Source organism: Ochotona princeps, chromosome 12 (genome assembly GCF_030435755.1).
Source record: "Ochotona princeps isolate mOchPri1 chromosome 12, mOchPri1.hap1, whole genome shotgun sequence".
Lineage (NCBI taxonomy): Eukaryota > Metazoa > Chordata > Mammalia > Lagomorpha > Ochotonidae > Ochotona > Ochotona princeps.
Window position 1 is genome coordinate 24,856,466 of NC_080843.1, and position 17,226 is coordinate 24,873,691.

Below are 17,226 nucleotides of genomic sequence, written 5' to 3' on the forward strand. Positions count from 1 at the left end.
AGCAGAACAAAAAGCAGCTTTCCCTCTGTTGAATTGTGTGTCAGTCTGGCTATCTCTTACTGTTTTTCCCTTGCTGTCTTTATCTGCATGTGTATTCTACCTCTTCTGTTGGACTACAACAACATTCTTAAAAACTCTATGCATGGCATTTGATGTTTAGATCCACCATGCCATGTCACACACGCAGGATGTAAATTTTTACCAGGATACCTGTTTTTACAGTGTTCTTACAATTTCTTTTAAGAGGCAATTTCTGTACTTACTTATCTAAACTAAATAATAACCTAAGAAGAAAACTTCATCTACTTCCAAAAGAGTAAATAAAACTGAATAGTTTTAGTATCCTTGTGCCTTAAATGCCTGCAAACACTAAGGTATTTCAAAAATTTGTTAACAATTTGAAGCAAAATGAATCTTTGTGCTGGTGCAAAAAAAAAAAAAATGTGTAATTTACATCAACTTTTTGAAGACCCATCATAATTAGTGTAGCAGGCCTTTGAAAGGAAACTTTCAAACACTTATTAATTTAAACACATGCCTTCTAAATAGACATCTTCAAAAAGGGTCTGATCAGAATGTCTTACAATTTTTCTACCAACTTTGAAGTACCTGACACAATAATTTTCGTTATTTGAAGTCTCTTAAAAAATGTGATTTTGCAACTCTAGTAATTCAACATGTTTTAAAGATCCCATTTGAGTGACTGCCAGACTGGATATTCATTAAATCAATTGAATGTCATCAGTGTTATTTCTTTAAAATTTTTAAAATTTATTTCTGTTTATTTAAAAGATAGGAAAACCTGAAGATCTTCCATCTGCTGGTTCACTATTCAGATACTTGCACAAATCAAAGCTAGACCTGGACAGTCAGGAGGCTAAAGTTCAATCTCATTTTCTCAGATGGGTAACAGTGAGTAATGTGCTTGAGTTGCCGCTTGCTAACAGGTGCATTAACAGGAAACTGGAATTAGAAGCAGGGCCAGGACACCAGCCCAGGCACTCCAATTAACCCTCTATTTCCACTTTATCTTTAAGTACAGGCAGCAAGAATTTCATATAGTATATAATCACATAATTAAATGCATGAAAAATTTGTACTTGACACCAAAATTCACAAGATATTATGTCACAGTAATTAAGATTAGTATGCCCCAGGGTGATCAGACAAGGCTTCCTGGGAAAAATTAGACTTGAGTTAGGTCTGAAAGAGTAAATAATAGATAGGTCAGAAGAAAGGATGAGAGTGAGGACTTACTGCAAAGCTTGTTATGTTAAGGAGTAACAACAATAACGCTAATGCTTAGATGCCTGTGAAATGATACAATTTTCAAAAGAATCAAATTCAAATTATTGAGTAATAGTTTGCATACAAAAATCTTCATTTTAAAATATATTATTCAGTGTGTTTTTACTATGTGTACTATTGTGAAATCATTATCAATTTTTAAAATGACATCACTTCTAGAAACTCCCTTATGCTTCAGTATATACAGTATTGTATGTATCCTCCCCTGACACTTAGAACCTGGCAACCACCGAACTGTTTTCTACATCCCCCATAATGTTGGCTAGTTCCCCAATGGATAATTGGGACAACCCACAGATTCAACCTGCTGGTATCATGCCTCAGTGGGTTGCATCATTGGTTGCTAAATCTTGTTTATTTCACTTCTTGATGTGTATTTGAATTATTTCTGCATTAGGCCACTCTTAGTAAGACAGTTTGGAGGTAGTCGTTTGCTACAGCAGTTAAGACACTACTTGGTATGCCCAAATTTCATATCAGAGTACCTGGGTTCAAGTCCTGGCTCTGCTCCCACGCCCAGCTTCCTGCTCATGCGTATCTGAGAAGCTGCAAGTGACAGCTCAAATACTTGGGTCACCAACACCCAAAAAAGAGAGCCAAAATGACTTCCTAACTTCTGGATTCAGCTTGACCCAGTCCTACCTGTGCAGGCATATATGAATTGAGCTGGCAAATTGAAGATAATCACAGCCCTCCATCACCTCTATGTCTTTTAAATAAATAAATATATGAGGAGAAAAACTCTGATCATTTGCAGACAGGTATTTGTGCAGATGTGTTTTCATTTCTCTTAGTTGAAAACCAGTGAATAGGAGTGCTGGTATGCATAGTAACCATATGCTTATAAAATAAGAAACTGCCAGGCCTGGCACAATGGCTCAATTGAATAATCTTCCTTGCAAGCACCGGGATACCATATGGGGGCTAATTCAAGTTCTGGTTGCTTGATTTCCCATCCAGCTCCCTGCTTGTGACCTGGGAAAATAGCAGAGGATGGCCTAATGCCCTGAACCTCTGCACCCACATGGAACACCCAGAAAAAGCTCCTGGCTCCTACTTTGATCAGCTTTGCTTTGAACATTACAACCACTTGAAGAGTGAACCAACAGATGAAAGATGTTTCTCTTTCTGTTTCTGGAAGTTTGCTTTTCCAATAAACATAGATAGATAGGGGCCTGGCACGATAACCTAGTGGCTAAATCCTCACCTTCCATCTGCTGTGTGTATGTATATGTGTGTGTGAGTATATACACACCTGTTATTTAGAAATAGCCATACATACAAACACTATAAAGTTTTCTCCAAGTGGGTTTTTTAATGACCGGTGAAGCCATAGAAACCACCCCTGCTACTGAGCAGGAGTTGCCACAGCCGCAGGATGAGACAGGGTCTGCAACAGAATTGGACAGTGATGAGTCTGTGCCAGAGCTTGAGTAGCAGGATTCCACACAGGTAACCACACAGCAGGCCCAGCTGGCCACAGCAGCTGAAATCAGTGAAGATCTCGTCAGTAAGGCTAAGCAGAGTCCAAGTGAAAAGAAGGCACAGGAGGCCATGTCCAAGCTGGGCCGGCGGCAGGTTACAGGGTCACCAGTGTCACTGTCTAGAAATCTAAGCATATCCTCTTTGTCATCACAAAACCTAATGTCTACAAAAGCTCAGCGTCAGACACATTGTTTTGGGGGAAGCCAAGATTGAGGACTTACCTCAGCAAGCATAGCTAGAAGCAGCTGAGAAATTCAAAATTGGAGGTGAAGCTGTCTCCAACTGTACAGGAGGAAAGAGAAGAGGAAGAGGTTGTTGAAACAGGTGTGGGAGTTAAGGATGTAGAGTTGTCACATGTGACAAACAAATATTTCCAGAGCAAGGGCAGCCCAAGCCCTGAAGAGCCACAGCAGTGATACTGTAAATGCTGTTATGGAATTAACAGTGTAACCATCTGAAAAACAAGGACCTTTTCTTGTTTTCGAGTCTCAAAGAGTAATGCAACTTGGTTCAAAATTTGTACTGTTTCTATCATTAATAAAGCTATGGCTTCTTGTTGGATAAAAAAGTAGAATAGCTAGATTTAAGGTCCTCAGCCTCACATGATTTGTTAAGACACATTCCTTTTCATCACATGTTATTTTTCTTAATTGCTCTTCTCATAATTAAATGCAAGATTTGAGCTACTAACATTCTCAATTTTAAAATGAATTTAATCTAAATGGCTTAATTTGACTACATTAAGGAAGTCTATGAGAAAGTAGTATACTGCTGTAGATTTGTAAGTCCTAAAATTTTGTTCTTGGTGTAGTTACTTTGGTCAATAATGATTTCCTCAAGCTTTATTCTTTGTCTTCCATTGTGTTGTATACCTCAACTTAAAATAATCCTCATAACCATTTTTAGGGTACTTAAAAATGCCAAATATATAAGTGTTCAAGAAACTGCCTCATTTTTTTTTTCTGTGTAAAGGCAACATCAGATGCTGACCTGAAAGAACATATGGTTGGAATTATATTCAGCAGGAGTAAACTGACTAACTTACAAAAACAGGTTGGTTAATAGCCATTTGATCAACTTTCAAGTTTGTTTTTAGGATATAAAATATTCCTCAAAATGTGTGGAGCCTTTTTTTTAATGATGAGTGTTTAGTAGATCCAACAAAATATTTTTAGAGAAGAAAAGTCCTGTGCATTACTTCCAAGATTTTCTTGGAATTGTTAACTTTCTTGCCTTGCAGTCATTTGTTTTTCATTTTGCATGTGGATTTCTTTATATTGGTGTCAGATACCCAGCTTTATTAGATTTAATTTGCATTTGCTATGTAGCAATTAATAGTGTTAAATAAATCAGATTTAGTATTTTTATGTATGAAATGAGATAGGAAATAATGCTAAAATGTCTATATAATCTAATAACATAAATATGGCATTTCAAAATACATTGCATTGTTTTTCATTCTCCGGGTTTTAACTTTTTTTTTTAATGAGTTAAGAAGATGATATGAAGAATTAACTGGGAAAAAGAACATTAGATTGAGCGTCAACTTACATTCAACTCCTTTTTGTTTATTTTACCACTATTAAATCAGGCTGACAGATTAATTTTAGGTTTGCTGTGTTGCCTTGAAATAGGTGTGTGCTCACATCGTCCAAGCTATCCGAATGGAAGCCACCAGAGTGCGTGAAGAATGGGAGCATGCCATCTCCAGCAAAGAGAACGCCAATTCTCAGCCCAGTGATGAGGATGCTTCCTCCGATGCCTACTGCTTCGAGCTGCTCTCCATGGTGCTGGCACTGAGCGGTTCCAATGTTGGCCGGCAGTATCTGGCTCAGCAGCTGACACTGCTTCAGGATCTCTTTTCACTGCTTCACACAGCCTCTCCCCGAGTCCAGAGACAGGTGATGGGTTATGCCACCTGCCTTTGTGCTTTTCTTGATTGAAACTTCTTCAAGAAGGAAAAACAGTCACACAGCAAAGAGAATCCCTATAAGAGCCTTTAAAATGAATATTTTAAATTTTGTTAATAACCTGTATTTTTTACTATATTGTTTTATTTTTGAGTCTATAACAAGAGTATAGAAGAGCAAAATATGATCCATTTTGCTAATGTGTTGTGATAATACCTTATTTCCATGAAATGTATAATGTCACTTAGTCCTGATCAAGATTAAAAGGCTGGTTTTTTTCTTGCTGAGCCAGTCAAAAAATTAAAGTGTTTCCGTGGTATTTCTTTGTCAGAGATTTCCAGGTTGCAGAATGGCAAGCACATTAAAAGATGAAAACATAAAGATAAAAATCTTTGAAATGGATCTTCTTATGTTTTCTTTCCAGGTGACCTCCTTACTAAGACGAGTTTTGCCTGAAGTGACCCCCAGTCGTCTGGCCAGCATCATAGGAGTAAAATCCCTCCCCCCAGCAGACATCAGCGATATCATCCACTCCACAGAGAAAGGAGACTGGACTAAGCTGGGGATCTTGGACATGTTTCTAGGATGCATTGCCAAAGCCCTCACTGTACAGCTGAAAGCCAAAGGAACCACCATCACAGGGACAGCTGGCACCACTGTGGGCAAAGGAGTAACAACAGTTACCCTACCAATGATCTTTAATTCCAGGTTAGCCGTATGCCTCTGTTAGTATGAAAATAAACCAGAGCCACTGTTCAGATTTAAAATGTGATTTCTGATTTCACTGGCCTACTCACCAAATTAAATTCATAAACAACTGATCCATGTATAAAAGGAATGGTATACATAATAAATGTTCCATTTTCAATTTCTAGTAAATGGAAAGTCGGCTGTATATTTTGTTACAATATTTGCACATATATATAAAATATACACATATATAAAAATAAACTTCAGTATTATGTTAATAATCTTCCATTTTCTGTTACCATATTTAAGTAACACGAGGGGAGTAAATGTATGATCAGTTAAGGATTTTTGTATTGCATATTTCCTTTTGAAATTCCAGTATAAATTATAGGCATAATTTTATAGTGTTCTATTGGGAAACAACTTTCCTTTTTAAAAAATGTATTTGTTCATTTATTTGTTTGTTTAAAAAACGGAGTTACAAAGAAAAGATGAGACAGAGATCTTCTATCCACTGGTTCATTCCCCAGATGGCCACAGTGTTTGAGGCTAGACCAAGCCAAGGCAGGCGCCTAGAACTCTGTTTGGGTCTCCCGTGTTTGTGGTGGGGGCCCAGACACAAGGGCCGCTTTACAATGCTGTTCCAGGCCCATTACCAGGGTTTTGGATCTGAAGAGGAGCAGCCAGGACATGCACCAGCATTAAGGAGTTGCTGGCACTGCAGGTGGTGGCTTTACCCATCATTCCCAAATGCTGGCCCCAATTAAGACTTGCTTAAGCTGGGCCCGGTGGCATGGCCTAGCGGCTAAAATCCTCGCCTTGAATGCCCCGGGATCTCATATGGGCGCCGGTTCTAATCCCGGCAGCTCCACTTCCCATCCAGCTCCCTGCTTGTGGCCTGGGAAAGCAGTTGAAGACGGCCCAATGCACTGGGACCCTGCACCCGTGTGGGAGACCCGGAAGAGGTTCCAGGTTCCCAGCTTCAGATCGGCGCGCACCAGCCCGTTGCGGCTCACTTGGGGAGTGAATCATTGGACGGAAGATCTTCCTCTCTGTCTCTCCTCCTCTGTGTATATCTGGCTGTAATAAAATGAATAAGTCTTTAAAAAAAAAAAAAGACTTGCTTAAGCTAAAGACAAAACCTAAAAATAGTATAGGAAAAGATTTACAAATTTGGCAGCATGAAAATGTATGAAACCAACTTAATTGAAAAACTATTTTAGCCTATGTAATAGACAATGAATTATTAGACATGCTAGTTACAAACTGAAGAGAAAAGGGCAGATTATTGATAGAAAAATAAATGACAAGAACAGTTATTTAAAAGACCCATTACAAGTTCAAGTAAACAAATATCAATTCAAATAATTGCAAATAGTGGTGAATAAGTATTTTCATTTGATAGAAATTGTTTCAAGCTTTTTGAGTGTCAGATTGAAAATTTCTCACTGAATATATATGTTAATTTATATCCTTTCACTCAGTCTACCTTCAAAATTGCTACACATATGTGTAAAGATGTATGTGAAAGGATATTCTTGAACTGTGTAATAGAATACTAGACATCAGAACAGCTACTCAAGCCAGTACATGACAAAAGTCTCACAACACTAGGATGTTATAGAGTATATTCCTTCATGTGGCAAGTCTTGCTAGGATTTAAAAAAAGTTGGCTGAACTAAACAGTGTGCTTAGTGATATAATCGATTTGCATTTTGACAAAAATTCTAAATTATTTCCATGCAGACTGGACACAATTATTTTGCAGTCCATGGAGTATATTTCAAATATCACTGTTGTAGAAGATCCAAACAGAACTAATGTACAAATGGGAATATTTGAATGGAATCTTAAATCAAAATGCTGCCTCTCAGAATTGATTAGATGAGTTTTAACTGGCTTTGTTCCAAAGTATTTTTGTTGATTCAACCCCCTGAAGAATTAAATTAGTGCATGCTGAATCAACATTGTCATCTTTTTATTGGTAGCAACTTACACACTGATCCTTTCCCGGTTTGTAAATAGTGGTTTTTCTTTGTAGCTACCTTCGACGAGGTGAAAGTCATTGGTGGATGAAAGGTTCAACTCCCACCCAGATTTCAGAGATCATCATTAAACTTATTAAGGACATGGCATCTGTAAGTTCCCATCCTCCTGACTATAGCTACAAAGCAGAAGCCTTGCTCTGCTGTCTGGATAAAACTGCTTTACTATGGTTTTGTTTTACTTCCAAGACTGATTTTTAGTGTGTTCAGTATTATGCCAGTGCTTTTCAGTGAGTCATAAACTTTTCACTTGTGTATACTATATTCATTTCAAACTCCCCAGTCAGTTTACTTAAGAAAAATAGTTATCTAAATCTTCTAAAACTTTAAGGCAGTAAAACTTCTAGAAATGGGAGTTTCTCATTCTCTTCCATCCTCAAAGTTGATGAAGGCTTTCTTTATCAGTGCCCCATACTGCTAAGATGTTGGCTTTGGAGGTTGAGCTAGGAGTGTGAAAGGCAGGAAGTACCTGAACATGCCTGCTGTTATTTGTCATAAGATGTTGATTCCTAACGTTCCACTGTATTTCTGAGGGTGGAGGGTGGCCTGAAACAAGTGATGTGCTGTGGTGTGGTATAATGGTTCCCAAGAGGCACAGCAAACATGAAGTGTTTTGGAGGTTGAAGAAAATTGAGCTGCTCCTTGGAAGATTGATAACATGTGTATGTGGGAAGTGGGAGAAACATTCTGGAAAAAAGATGAGATTCTATCATTTTTTTCCCTCTAGCGTGAACATTTTCTCAATCTTTGTGACCATCAGATTTTTCACAAGGTGTTTATTGGTTGAAAATGTGAAGGAACATCTAAATCCTAAAATAGTTAATTGTTAATGTTCATTAAAAATCAAAGCAAGAAATAAAGGTAGTTGCAGTTTGAACATGTTTACTGTGGGGTTCTAATAATACTTGTCTAAAGTAATTAGCTCAACTGTATAAATTTCACATTAAATAAATAAATATACTTCTCAAGTATGGATATGATTGTGTCTTTGTGGAAGATTTTCCCCCAAATATGATAAGAAATGCTGTTGGACCTAAGGAAAAGGATTTTGAGAAGTTGAATTTTTCATTGAGCAGGGCAGAATTTTTAATTCAAAATCTATGCCTTTTGATCTAAAATGCCACAATCCTAATGCAGACAAGTAAAGCTTTCCCTTGGATGTGAGATACTTTTTGAGAGAAGAGAGAGTTATAGGCATTTATCCTAATAATCAAGTTGCCCACATCCCACATCCAACTACCTGCCTTTCATCCCCCTCTTTGGCTTGTGGCTCCAAATCCTACTGATGCCAACTCTGGGAGGCAGTAGTGATGGCTCAAGTAACTGGATTCCTGCCATCTGTATGGAGACCTGGATTTGGTTCCAGTGAGCAGCTTTGGCCCCAGCCCTTCCTCTGCCATGGAGTGTCTGGGGGTAACTCAACACTTGGAAGCTCGCTCTCTCTCTCTCTCTGTTTCTCTTTCTCTCTCTCTCTCTCTCTCACTCACTCTCTCTTTCTCGATCTCTCCCGATCTCTCCCCCACTCCTCCTCCCTCTCAAATAAGTTAATTTTTACATAGGGAAAATAGTTTGTGATAACATATTTCAGATTGCTTATTAAAATATTCTGTTTGGCTCAACAGGGTCATCTGTCAGAAGCGTGGTCCCGGGTGACAAAAAATGCCATTGCAGAGACTATCATTGCCTTGACTAAGATGGAAGAAGAATTCAGGTCTCCAGTGAGATGCATTGCAACAACTAGAGTGGGTGTTGTTTAATTTGATCTGAATCACAAACATATTCCTTTCTAGTATAGATTTGAACAAATTTTAATCAATATATTAATTTAATCCATAGTGCCTTTTTTTGTCAAATGTGATATTCTTTGAAGAGATATAAAGAGTGTTTATCAATTAAGGGCTAAATACCATGGTCATTATTCCGCACTGTTATGTGTTCTGCATCTCTCTCTTTTTTTAAACTGTTAGGAATGCTAGGGATATATTGGTTAGTACAGGCTAGATTACATTGGGTGCTTGTGTATTAGCTTTCTCTTGACCTAATTGCCGTAGCTCATCACAGATGTTCTGTGTCAGAATTAATCTGTGAGACACCAAAAGTCCTTCGAAGACAAAGCCCTTACTACTCCTTCCTGATGACCTAGTTTTTCCCTAACACAGAGTACAATAGCTTTCCTACTAGTCTGTGGGTTTTACTTTGAAGAAAGAAAGTGCTTGCTCAGGTTGGCATGGCATTGTTGAGGAAGTGGTATTCCTCAGATGAGACACACGTAATAACTTTTAACATGCTGAGATTTCCTGTCCCAGACATTTCCAAAAGAGGTCTTGAAACAAGGCAGCATGACAGCATTAGAAATGAGTGAATACTAGGAGAAATTTCTTGGGTTAATCCCCAAAAGTCTGGAAAACAAAAGATAATTTACCTTTCCATAGAGAAGACCCAGTCTGTACCATCAGGCCTGTGAGTATTTCACATCTGAAGCAGGTACTTGGCAATAATCCTTTCCCACTATTCGTTCTTCTGCTCTTTTATTTTGAATTCCACTTCTTTTACATGGTGTGGTTTTTCTTTTTCCACCTGCTGCACCATCACTTCCTGTCCATGTCCAGTGATATGCGGTGCATTTCCTAAAGTGGAGTCAACCTAGTGATTTTCCATTTCCTATCAATGAAAACTGAAGGTTATCATTTTAGCCTCAGAAAATTGTTTAACTATTTTTGAACAGTTTTCTAAAGTTTGATATCTCTTGTGGAAAAGTACACCAAGTTCAGTGTTAGACCTGTTGGAAAAAAAAGGCTAATAAGGAACTGTTAATATCTAAAAGGATTTAATATGTACAATGGTATTTTGCAAAGTTACAGTCATTGTATCATCTTATTTAGAAATTAATGTCTCTGACAATGGTACTAGATGGAAAAATATGCAGAAAGTGTTGATGTGGTAATTATTATATGTGAAAGTTGACTTATTCATATGCTGCTTATGTATTAGACCAATAAAAAATAATTTCATGTGCCAGGCAGAAGACAGGGTGGTTCATCAGAGAAAGTCTTTGTTAAATATTTTGATAAATGCTGTGCACATAACACAGCAACAACCATGTATGCCTGGTGGCACAGTGGGAACACTTCAATGCCACTGAAGGTGCAGGTCCAGTTCAGCCATCATATATTGATGTCCTGTCATGTGTCGTAAATTGTGAGTTTTCTAAGATTTTCCTGCTAATCATCAGTGTCACTGTGTTGCCTTTCCACAGCTCTGGCTTGCTCTGGCCTCACTGTGTGTTCTTGATCAGGACCATGTAGACCGCCTCTCTTCTGGGAGATGGATGGGAAAGGATGGACAACAAAAGCAAATGGTAAGATCAGAATCTAATTTTCCTCAAAGTTAGCTATATTGTTGCTTTTAAAAATTAGTAAATACAGGTACAATTAGTGGAATTCTTCAAATATTATATTCCATTGGTCAAGCTTCTCACAGGTTCTTCATAGTCTGTTAGAAACTTTAAGATTTTTTTTTTATTAGAAAAACAAAAGCAATCTTTCTGAGTCATGTTTCCATCGTATCAGCTCTTGTTTCCAGTCTGACTCTGGCTCTATGTCTAGATTTTGTGCTAAATGTAATCGGTCTTAAGATAGGAAGGAACACAGTAATAGAGGCAATATGACACCCTTATTCACATGCCTTCATCGAGTGAACGTGGTAGATACGGCCAGATTTCTTAGAAGGAAAATCTTTACATACACTCAGCATGTTCTTGTTTGATCGGATTTCCAAATGGAATTACTTTTCATTTGTCTTACAGAATGTTTAGAAAATAGGGAAAATACATCTAAGTCATTAAGCAAAATCTGTGTATGCATTTTAATAGTCATTGAACTTGCATGACGCATTAATCATTGAATTTAAAGCTTTGAGACATTTATAATTAGGTACACTTGCCGTCACGCTGTTTTGTGTTTTGTAAAGATTTATTTATTCATTTGAGAAGTAGTATAATAGAAAGAAACAGCAGGCTTTTATCTTCTGATTCATTCCCCAGATCATCACAGTGACACAGGCCATAATGGCCTGGAGTGGTCCAAACCCAAGCCAGGAGTCTGAACTGCATCTGGGTCTTCCACATTGCTAACAGGAGCCCAAGTGCTTACGCCTTCTTCCTCTGCTTTCCCAGGTGCCTTAGCAAGGAGCTGGATTGGAAGCAGAACAACAGTCAGGACTCACTCCTTGCCTCTGATGTGGGATACCGATGTCACAGACTACAGCTTAGCCCATTCTGCTACAGTGTCAATCCCCATTCTGTTGAATGTCCATATTCTAAATTGTTTATAGACATCAGAGCAACAATCTGTTATTATTGTAAACAAATTTTGTCCAATTGGGGTTGGCACCGTGGTGTAGTGTGCTAAGTTTCTATCTCTGGAGAGCTTCAAGTCCTAACTGTGCCACTTCTGATCCAGCTGCCTGTTTATGGCCTTGGAAAGCAACAGAGATGGTTCAAGTCCTTGGATTCCATACCCATGTGGGAGACCTGGAAGAAGCTTCTGGCTCCTGGCTTCAGATCAGCTCAGCTCCTACAGTTGCAGCCTTTTGGGGGAACCAGCAGATGGAAGATCTCTTATTCTCTTCCTCTCTCTCATTCTGTCTGTAATTCTGCCTTTCAAAAAAAAAAGGAAATGTTTAATTTTTTAAAAATTACCTCTGACTGATGTGATAGTCTGAGATGTTCTTGCTAATCTAATATTAAATGTGAAACTGTCTCTCTTTAGCCTATGTGTGATAACCATGATGATGGTGAAACTGCAGCTATCATTCTATGCAATGTTTGTGGGAATTTATGTACTGACTGTGACAGATTCCTTCATCTCCATCGACGAACCAAAACTCATCAAAGACAGGTGAACATTTCTATCTTCATAATCAGAACAGTATTTGGAACATGAAATAAATATATTCAGTAAATTCTGAAATAAATGTGGGACAGCAGCATGGTATAGTAGATTTTAAATCAAGGACCCTGGCTGAGTCCCCAAATATCTCACTTGTTTTCAACTGTAAATTAAGCAACTTACTATTCTTTTCAAGACTGATTTTTCCCCATTAAAAATGGGGGTATTATGAAGATTAAAAGAAGGTTTGGGATATCTGGAACCTTCTAGGGAGCTCCACAAGTAGAAATCAGTGTTACTGTTGAATAACATAGTTTTATATGTACTCTTTCAGAGCAATGCATAAATGCATTTTCCCATTCGTTTCAATGAAACAATAGGTATTTAAAGAAGAAGAAGAAGCTATCAAGGTTGACCTTCATGAAGGTTGTGGTAGAACCAAATTGTTCTGGTTGATGGCTCTGGCAGATTCAAAAACAATGAAGGCTATGGTGGAATTTCGAGAACACACAGGTAAAGTGACAAGTCAAGCATGCCTATCCATTATGACCAAACCAGATGTTACCTCATATAAAATGAATAAAGTTGAGTGCTATTTTCAGATTTAATTATAACATCATTGATCAAAGTCTATTTATTAGACAGTGTGTTCTGTGACAAAAAGAGCTCTAGACTGGAAATCAGGAAACCCTAATTAGCTGTGTGACCTGAATCTAGTCATTTACCCTCTCTGGAGCTCTGTGTCTTCAGTGAGTGGTTGTGAAAAGGCACGCGTGGCTGACAATCTTCAGAGCGCCGTAAGGAGGCCTCTCGCTAATGGGGGTCTCCACAGACAGCATGCACTCCCCTGAGGTCCTTTCTCTGTGCTGGTTGTAGCCTCACACCAAGTTCCTGCACCATGTGAGCCTAGGATCTCGTTTCTCTGTAAGGCTGTAAGGTTTTGTGACATTTTTTCAGAGACATAGATCTGTTTGTTTGTTTTTTTTTTACTAGGATTTTTGAAATGCTATTGTCCCTATTTATAGTAGCAAAATAATATTAAAGGTGGGAAGATACAATTCAGATAGTAACTGTATATTTAATGTACTTGTATCTCCAAGATATAATGTCATCAAGATTTTGCCTTTTTTTCTGCAGTAAGGTTAAAGTTGCATTGACTCTTACAAATTCTCCATTTTTAGCACCTGTGCCACCTGCCACTTGTCTGACAACAATTGCTGATATGGGGGGGGGGGGTGATGTGATAACAAACCTGAGCAGATTTAACTTGGTATAAATGTCTTTTCATGCTACAAGGGTGTGGTCTTGTTCCCTGCCCCCAAATTTTTTCTGTAATTTATCCTATATTATGTTAATCGGTGTTCTAGTACCAAACTGTCCTTGTATTTATGACATGAGCTACCCTTTTAAAAAATACTGCTTCCTGTAATTATTACTCAATTCAGTGTATTAATATTATATTGACTTTCAAGCTTCATACTCTCATGATAGACTTTCTTTTATGTCTTATAGTTTTGTTAGCATTGGAGGATTACTATTTTCTTTTATTCCATACATTTTAATTTTTATTGTTACATTTTATCTATCCTGTATTTGGAGTAAGAGGCTTGCACATCTCTTCAGTTGGCTGGTCATTTACTCTTTTTCTGTTTATTTTTCTGAAAAAAATGTGAGTAAGTAATTTGGGAGTTTATTTGCTTTGAGACATATCTTTGGTTCCTTCTTTCTTTCCTTGTTAAATATTCAGTTTCTTTTATTCGTTTTTTGATGGTAATTTAGTTTTAATCAGGGCAGCTGCATCCCTTCAGGTGTGAAACTGCCAGGTGATTTCCCAGGAATGTCGACTGATACCCACACATGGTTTACTTTTCTGTGAATTATCAGCTCCATTAAAAATGCAAGAAACATAACCTAAAGGGCTTTTTTTTCTGCTTGAAATCAGGCAAACCCACTACCAGCAGCTCTGAAGCATGCCGCTTCTGTGGTTCCAGGAGTGGGACGGAGTTGTCTGCAGTTGGAAGCGTCTGTTCTGATGCAGACTGCCAGGTGAGTTGCTGTTGTACTGTTAGTCCAGCCCAGAGAGGAGTAATACACACACCCATTCCCACGTGACTTAGTATACGTAAGAGCTTAGCTCAGCACCACTGCGATCTTTCTGTTGCTTTTGTCAAGAGTTAAATACTTCATAGAAGCTAGAGAATGAAACAAATAAGCCTCTCGAGCCCAAACTAGAATTTCTTTGTTTCTCCAGTTCCACAATTACGTGTATTGAATGCTTAATTTTATACTAGAAACAGCTTAAAAAAAATTGTGGGCTATATTTGCTACACCTCTTCCACAGTTTATTCACTTAATCCCTGAAAATAAATTTATTGTATCTGATAATTCTTTGTCCTAAATATGATTTTACATCATTCATGCATTCTAAGTACTTCTAGATCTTTAAAATTTAGATAATGCTGAAATATCAAGAGGTAGTTTTTTAATTTCTGTTTTGTCAGGTTAAGAGTGCTATTTGACAGATTATATATCAGGAATGTGTGCTGCTTGCAAGGCATGATAGGAAATGCATCAAAGTTGTAATTCGCTTTGTGCCAGAATTTCCTTTCTCTGTAGTAAATTTTTTAAAATCACATTGAAAGAAAAATACTTTTCTAATTATTATAAGTGTCTCAAGCAATGAATAAAAATAGCTTTATTATTACTGGTTGTAATAGTTACTTCCTGTGGGAAAGTAATCATAGGACATGAAGACAGTAGATGTAATTACCAAAATGTTTGTCTTTTTGATCGTTGTCTGCCTTCATTGTTCATCATTAACAGGAGTATGCCAAGATCGCCTGTAGTAAGACCCACCCTTGTGGCCATCCCTGTGGCGGTGTTAAAAATGAAGAGCACTGTCTGCCCTGTCTACATGGCTGTGATAAAAACGCCGCGAGCCTGAAGCAAGATGCAGACGACATGTGCATGATCTGTTTCACCGAAGCCCTCTCCGCAGCCCCCGCCATTCAGGTTGCTGGGCTTTTAGCCGTGTCTGAGCCCTGGGAAGAAGTCTCTCTTTATGTCACAGGGCAAAAATGTCCTGTTATATACATCTGCCAGGCGATTCAAAGAAAACCTCTGTCTCTTCATGGTCTCTTTTTGGATATTGTGCATACCAACTTCACTTGTGATTTTTATGAACCCATGTCACCCAGATATATACAAAATGTTCAGAAGAGAGGGAAGTTTAGACATACTAGAAGTAGTCTTTCCTGAATCTCTGAAGTCCAACATGATTTTTACAAGTCATTATATAATTGATCTATACCTGGCAGCAATTATTTCTGTACATTATAGAAGTGAATACTGGATTTGCTAAATAAGGGGTTTAACTCACCAGTTTATGTGTATTTTCGATTCTTATGAGTTCATAATAATGAGTCTTCTCAAAACTATCTTAAATAATCTATGAATGGTTGTATCAAAACTGAAGGGTGTTTTTTTAAGACTTATTTTTATTGGAAAGTCAGATACACACAGATGAGGCAAGACAGAAAGGAAGATCTTCTGTCCATTGATTCACTCTGCAAATGGCCACAATAGCTGGAGCTGAGCCAATCTGAAGCCAGGAGCCCAAAGCCCCTTCTGGGTCTCCCACGTGGGTGCATGGTCCCAAGGCTTGGGCTGTCCTTGACTGCTTTTCCAGACCACAAACGGAGTAGAACAGACGCCCGTATGGAATCCTGGACATGCAAGGCGAGGACTTTAGCCAATAGGCTACTATGCCAGGCCCAGAACTGAAAGCTTTTAAAATAGTTCATAAATAAGAGCCCAAAGCCCCTTCTGGGTCTCCCACGTGGGTGCATGGTCCCAAGGCTTGGGCTGTCCTTGACTGCTTTTCCAGACCACAAACAGAGTAGAACAGGCGCCCGTATGGAATCCTGGACATGCAAGGCGAGGACTTTAGCCAATAGGCTACTATGCCAGGCCCAGAACTGAAAGCTTTTAAAATGGCTCATAAATAATAATGAAATAATGAAAGTTCATTATCTTTATTTCTAGATTTTCCCCTAGCTTGTCTAAGTAGAACCTTACATGGACTCCTTGCCCAAATATGTTGATGCTTTTATCAGTACCATATGTGTTTACTTCCTTCTCATTTCTTTCTTTAAGCTGGACTGCAGTCACGTGTTCCACTTACAGTGCTGTCGACGAGTGTTGGAAAACAGATGGCTTGGTCCAAGGATAACATTTGGATTTATATCTTGTCCAATTTGCAAGGTATAACAGGAATCTAAAATTATCTACTATTTATTTTCATCTTTTTTGTTTTCAAAAATAAGTTTCTGTCAGCATCTCTGTGGCCCTGCCAGTTTACGTAGCAGCCTCCTCATCCAGCTGGTGCCAGAGAATCTTATAAGTCTGTCTAGCTGCCATTGTGCATTTGAAAACAGCTACTGATTAAAAGCTTGTATGACTTTATTTTTAAAGGGGGGAGGAGAAAACTGGGAAAAAAGCTTGCTACATTAAATGTTTCACATGGGCAAATTCATTTAAACATCATTATGCATCACTACTTTCAGGCCTCCTGAGGGTCCAGATCACATGACACATGTCAACAACCAGGTGGAAGAAGCTGCCTGTAGACACTGACACCTGCCAGCAAAGACTGAAGTGGAAAGTTTCAGTGCCATTAGGTGCTTTGAGAGCGAGCTAAATAAGCAAAAAACTGTACATTTCTCTGCAGGAGTATTAAGCAGAGTAGGAAGTTGTTTTGACAAGCTAATAATGGCTTGAAAAAGTTGTTTAAAAATGTGACAGTGCCTTCCTCACTGCTTTTGTTATTGTCCTATTAAACTTTTCTAGATTTTTTTTGTCTTCATAATTGCAAGCTGGTGTGAGAAGTTTAGCATGGGG

General features: G+C 38.2%; 1 protein-coding gene and 1 pseudogene across 17 annotated transcripts in view; both read left to right on the top strand.

Moving 5' to 3' along the window:
• MYCBP2 (MYC binding protein 2) overlaps window positions 1-17,226 on the top strand; it is a 217,510-nt gene that overhangs the window by 191,535 nt on the left and 8,749 nt on the right. For 16 of the 17 annotated variants that reach the window (XM_004577417.4, XM_058670592.1, XM_058670593.1 and 13 more), the window contains 11 exons: window positions 3,766-3,846; window positions 4,428-4,694; window positions 5,128-5,411; window positions 7,435-7,531; window positions 9,061-9,180; window positions 10,695-10,796; window positions 12,208-12,336; window positions 12,708-12,840; window positions 14,270-14,373; window positions 15,151-15,339; window positions 16,483-16,590. In XM_004577417.4, the coding sequence (XP_004577474.2) occupies window positions 3,766-3,846; window positions 4,428-4,694; window positions 5,128-5,411; window positions 7,435-7,531; window positions 9,061-9,180; window positions 10,695-10,796; window positions 12,208-12,336; window positions 12,708-12,840; window positions 14,270-14,373; window positions 15,151-15,339; window positions 16,483-16,590 (1,614 nt within the window). Of the gene's footprint in view, window positions 1-3,699; window positions 3,724-3,765; window positions 3,847-4,427; window positions 4,695-5,127; window positions 5,412-7,434; window positions 7,532-9,060; window positions 9,181-10,694; window positions 10,797-12,207; window positions 12,337-12,707; window positions 12,841-14,269; window positions 14,374-15,150; window positions 15,340-16,482; window positions 16,591-17,226 lie in introns of those variants that run through there. The other variant, XM_058670605.1, reaches the window with a different exon arrangement.
• Window positions 2,539-3,673, top strand: LOC101522092 (nascent polypeptide-associated complex subunit alpha-like; annotated as a pseudogene).